General features: G+C 39.8%; 1 protein-coding gene across 1 annotated transcript; it reads right to left on the bottom strand.

Annotated features, from left to right (window-relative positions):
- Positions 1 to 1,055: 1,055 nt before the first annotated feature.
- Positions 1,056 to 3,870, bottom strand: LOC114353042 (facilitated trehalose transporter Tret1-like). Its single transcript, XM_028304850.1, has 3 exons — positions 3,785 to 3,870; positions 3,070 to 3,205; positions 1,056 to 2,567 (listed from the first exon to the last, which is right to left on the bottom strand). The coding sequence occupies exons 1-3, from the start codon at positions 3,827 to 3,829 to the stop codon at positions 1,318 to 1,320; spliced, it is 1,431 nt and encodes a 476-aa protein (XP_028160651.1). The 5' UTR covers positions 3,830 to 3,870; the 3' UTR covers positions 1,056 to 1,317.
- Positions 3,871 to 5,396: the final 1,526 nt, after the last annotated feature.

Genomic DNA, 5,396 nt, shown 5'->3' with positions numbered 1-5,396 from the left:
TCAGAATGAGACGTTACGGAGGAAATCATTCCAGTTTGTAACTTTTATAGTGTTGGCTATCAGTCAATAGTTGAATTGTCGATATTTCTTAGAAACTATATTATTTCTACAGTTTTTTGCGCTCGCCGTTCTTCCCGTTTTTGCTGCAAGCACCACTTTATTCTTCAAATTCAAATTATTTATAACAATTATTATATAATTGGCTTGCATTATGTACCTACCTCCACTTTGGGAGAACATATCGGCTGGTTCTGATAAGGGAAAAACAAGCTCAGTCATCTTGTAAAGTTTATTTTGTGGCACTAACACATTCGATGACAGCAAATGCAACACAATAATGATCGTTGTTGTGTCAGTCCAGTCAATGTCGCTGTCGTAAGTATAAAAAGATATCAAACTATCGATAAAGAAAACTATCGACTATTGGACAGCACTACTCCCAAGTTTGAGGGTTGAACTGTTTGCGGAATTCAATCTCTCAACTCCCATCCAGTAAATAACAATTAAGACTTAGCTTTAGACCAATAGAATTAGACGCAGTTAAGTTATAAATTCAATTATTTAACCCACCCCGTGTGGATAAACATTATACGAGTAGGTACATTATAACCTTCCTCTTGAATCGCTCTGTCTATTTCCGAAAACTGCATCAAAATCCATTACGAAGTTAAATGTTTAACCGTACAGACAGCGGGAGTGACTTTATACTAACATGTAAACTAAAAAAATATACAGGTGTCCAAAAAAGAGCGTGCCAAATTAAAGATGGTAAGCTAATGGACTAAAAAAAACTTTAGTAAAAGTATCACTATTTCAGTCAATATTTCTCAAGACGAATAAGAAAATTATCTGCTCATTGGTACACTCAGCAGCATGAGCTCAAAATTGAGGATTAAAAAACATGAAAAAATCATACCTGAAATGGTGATACTTTTTATAGATGGTCATCCATTTGATTAGTCTGTCATCTGCTTAAGTTTGGAATATTATTTTCGGGACACCCTGTATATCTGCGAAATACAACATTTTTAAACGTTTTTTTTTGTGTTCTTATAATAAATATTTAACAATAAAATTAAAGATATCTATCACGTGTTTTCAAGGTGTTTGTGACATAAATAAGCATATTAAGCACGTGCTAAGAAACGTCACTATCACTAAAACGTGTGAAGATGGATGTTTCGCTTAATTATATGGTTTGGATCATTGATCTTTGTTGCAAATACATTAGACAGTCGTTAAAATAACTTATTACAGTCTTTAGTCACTAAGTTTCCCTAAGAATTACATATATTTAGTCAAACTAAAATTTACAGGTTAACTAACGCCCAACAAGGTGTTTTCTTTTTCACAAACACTTTTCGGTTCACCTTTCAATCTACTTTCTATTTCTGATAAAGTCTTGTCTTTAGTTTCTGGCAAAATGAAAAATAATAAAACTAAACATACAGCCAAAGAACATCCGTAAATAAAATACGCGCCTTCTACACCTAAACTTTCCATCAAAACTGGTGTTAGCTTCAATATTGTACCGTACGAAGCTGTGAACACAATCCCACTGAAAAAAGAGCCAAAACCTTTCAAATCCAAAGGGAATATCTCCCCAAATATCACAAATCCTACCGGACTCACTCCCATGTGTACTACAATATTCACAAACAAAATCAAACACGGCCCGACCCATAGAGAAATATTGAAGTCATAAGTGTTTTTCAAAAATAACACCAAACTTATGACAATAAGCGTGAGAACAGTCAAAGGACCAAATGTGAAAAGGAGCCTTCTCCTCGGGCAAAATTTAATAACTAGACTGGATAACAGCAAAGCTATAATGACTAGAGAATCTGATAATATAGAGAAATACACTCCAGTCGTTTTGCTGCCTGTTAAACTCGTCATGATCTGAACTATGTATGCTTTCAAAAAGTTACGACCACTCAAATCAATTGCTACAGTCAAAATGGCGACTATCAACAACGCTCTCCGGAAATCACGCCTTGATAACAGATGCAACCATTTTCTGATGGTTCGTTGATCGTATTTTTCTTGTTCTATCCTTGTTCGTTGCGAAGATATCAAATCCTTCAGTTCTTGATTCCTTTTCGTCCCATTGAGCCAGTGGAAGGACTTCTCGCATTCGTCGAAACGTCCCCTCATGGCTAAGAAGAAGGGTGACTCTGGCCAGAAGCATGTGAGTATTGATGCCAACATGGGTGGTATAATGGCGATTGCTGCGACGTCTCTCCATGTAAAAGAAAGAGCCATGGCGTGGCAGAATAACGTTCCAGCTGATAAGGAAGCTTTCTGGAATGCTGTATAGTAACCTCTGCGATCAGGGTCCGAGTACTCTCCAATGAGAATGACGTTGATATAAATGCCGCCCATGGAAACGCCTTGTATGAATCTGGCGGCGTATAATGCTGGTAAAGAGGTTGCATAGTAAAATATGATCCAGCCAATGCCCATTATTAAATTCTTGAGGATGTTCGTCCATTTACGTCCAGCAGTCTGCAGTAATGGTGAGAGGACGAAGAAACCGATTACTCCAGCCATTCCAAGGATTGATGCTGAAAAAGGCAACAAACATGTTCACATAAGCTGATTTTCATTACCTGATAGATGGATGGATTGACGCATTAGATATACTGAGTAAAATATACAATGACCGAACCCTAAAAGGCCGTCATGTCACGAGTGACTCCTGGGTAAGGCCACGCAAGGCTGCTCAGCTTTTCTATCACGACTCACGAGCAAGATATCCCGTATTGGAACCGAATATAGATCGTTTCATCCACGAAGACCCGCTTCACCAATTTTTGGTCGAGGGAAGCGCGGGGTCCAGGGAGTTTAATTCGAGCAATCCGAGCGTCATTATTGTAGTGTGCGTGTGCATGGATGATTTAGCGTGTACCGATAACACTCAAACATTAGCAGAAGAATGGTGGAGCGCTTCTTCGTGGATAAAACGATCTACATATTATATCCCGTATTGGAACCGAGTAGTGATGACAAAGAATTACGTGCCTTACTGTTTTATGCTACTGTATATAATTATTAAAACAAACTTACCAAGCCAAGATGCGTCACTGGACGAAGCCTTGATGTCGCTATCCGGGTCCACGATCGCAGGGTTCAGGATGGCTGGAAAACCCAGCATGATGCCGATGCCCACTGACTGCACGCATACTGTGAAGGTGACGAACGCCTGAAGTCATCACCAAATAATGTTCATCATTATCATCACCAAAGACTCCACTACACTTCCTTATTTATCAAATCGGTAAAGCTGTAGAATGTAGATCCTGGCTACAAGGGAGTTTCAGCAGTGGGAACGACAGGTGGAACTAGTCCCGTGTTTTCCTCATTTATCAGAGGCAAAAGGACGATGAATATTCACTATTTCTTAAACTTAGTATTCCAAAAACAATGGATAACCCAGTCTTATCGATTTCGATAGTCTTCTTCAATTACCAGTTGAGTGCTAAGAATCTAGATTTATAAAATAACTATTATACCGGTGAGTCGCACTCGCACGACGTCCTATCGGCAACAGTGTTAACTGCCCATTGCCAGTCATGTCATCTCGTTCTATTGCAAAGAATCACCATTTGATTAGAGCGAGAGCAAAAACGGAAATGGATAGTTAACAGTGTGGCCGTGTGTACAATGTCTCTGATAAATAAAATAATTCATTGGACACGAAGAAGCCGTACACTGATAAACATTAACAAATATAAGAACACATTAATAAATAAACAATAATAAATTAACAAATATGACCAACCTGTCTTAAAAAGTAAATGTGATCACTGCGAGCCATTTTTGGCATATTCGTGCAAACGCACCACAGCAGTACTTATCTGTTTTGAAGTCGTTCAACCGTAAAAATTCAGCTGTAAAATTAGTACGCTACCATATTACCATCAATTACTTACACACAATCATTTAAAAACTAGCGACTCGCCCCGGTTTTGCATGGGTGCAATTTAGAAAATCTTTATTCTTTAATAGCTCAGCTATAACAGGCCACGTACCTACCTGAAGACTAAAGTCTACAACCAATGTGTGTTACCACCAGTGATGACTTATGGTTCGGAAACGTGGCCTCTCACTATAGGCCTTATACATAAGCTCAAAGTTGCACAGCGTGCTATGGAGAGGGCTATGCTCGGTGTTTCTTTACGAGATCGAATCAGAAATGAGGAGATCCGTAAACGAACTAAAGTCGCTGACATAGCCCGACGGATTAGAAAGCTGAAGTGGAGCAGTAAGGTTCTGGAGTGGAGGTCGCGTACCGGAAAACGCAGCGTGGGACGTCCACCCACAAGGTGGACCGTCGGTCCACCTCATAAAGGTAGCAGGAAAGCTTTGTATGCAGTCTGCCAGCAACCGGGAGATGTGGAAATCATAAATCATCCTATGTTCAGCAGTGGACGTCCTGTGTAGGGCATGAATATCGGAATCTCGGAATCTCGTAATATCGGAATCTCGGACTGCGAGATCCGATATTTCAATTCCGATATTGAGCGACCCAATATCGTAATATCGGAATCCGATAAAAGTTTAAATTGAGATTTTAAACAAAGGGTTTAAACTCGCCACAATCTGCCACAAAGCCCAAAGTACATGATTGGCAAAGACCAATGATTTTCTCATGTCTCTCACCATCACTTTTTGTTCCACTGCAAATATTTTAATATCTTAACTATTTATGGTTAATTTAACTTGTTCTAAATCAATTTTAGCATTTGCCATAGGTACTTGGTCAACAAAGAACGACACTCAACTCCCTTTCCCTTTAATTTTACTGGACTATGGACCGTCAGTTTTGCGTACTATGTGTCTTGCCCATTGCCACTTCAGCTTGCTAATCCTTCGGGCTATGTCAGCGACCTTTAGATCTCGTAAAGAAACACCAAGCTTATCCCTTTCCATAGCACGTTGTGCCCTATATTCAAAGGCCACGTTTTCGAGCCGTATATCATCACTGGTTTCACACACTAATTGAAGACTTTCGTCTTCGTATTCGACGATTTACCTCTTTCTCGAAATTGCATCTACTACCTAGCTGATCGTTTGTCCGAGATAGACATCTTACTTGTCAACAATCTCGAGAATCGAGCTCCTAACCGAAACTGGGTAAGGAGCAACATGGACATTCGACATAAGCTTAGTTTTTTCCATATTCATCCGAAGGCCTACCTGTTGGGAAACTTGATTAAGGTCTTCGAGCATTGTGATAAGGTCTTCCAACGGTTCTGCCTTAGTACGCAAAACAGACGGACGATGAGGCAGCAAGGTTCTGAAGTGGAGGCCACGTACCGGAAAGCGCAGCGTAGGACTCATAACCACAAGGTGGACCGTTGACCTCATAAAGGTAGCAGGAAGACGCTGGA

Source organism: Ostrinia furnacalis, unplaced genomic scaffold, assembly GCF_004193835.3.
Source record: "Ostrinia furnacalis isolate ACB-3 unplaced genomic scaffold, ASM419383v2 OfSCF1535, whole genome shotgun sequence".
Classification (NCBI taxonomy): domain Eukaryota; kingdom Metazoa; phylum Arthropoda; class Insecta; order Lepidoptera; family Crambidae; genus Ostrinia; species Ostrinia furnacalis.
This window is presented reverse-complemented; position numbering and strand designations above follow the sequence as displayed.

Coding starts and splice junctions, on each gene's coding strand:
- LOC114353042 (XM_028304850.1), bottom strand. CDS start 3,829: ATGCCAAAAATGGCTCGCAGTGATCACATTTACTTTTTAAGACAG. Junction 3,206..3,784: donor ACATTTACTTTTTAAGACAG/GTTGGTCATATT, acceptor TGATGACTTCAG/GCGTTCGTCACCTTCACAGT. Junction 2,568..3,069: donor CAGTGACGCATCTTGGCTTG/GTAAGTTTGTTT, acceptor TGCCTTTTTCAG/CATCAATCCTTGGAATGGCT.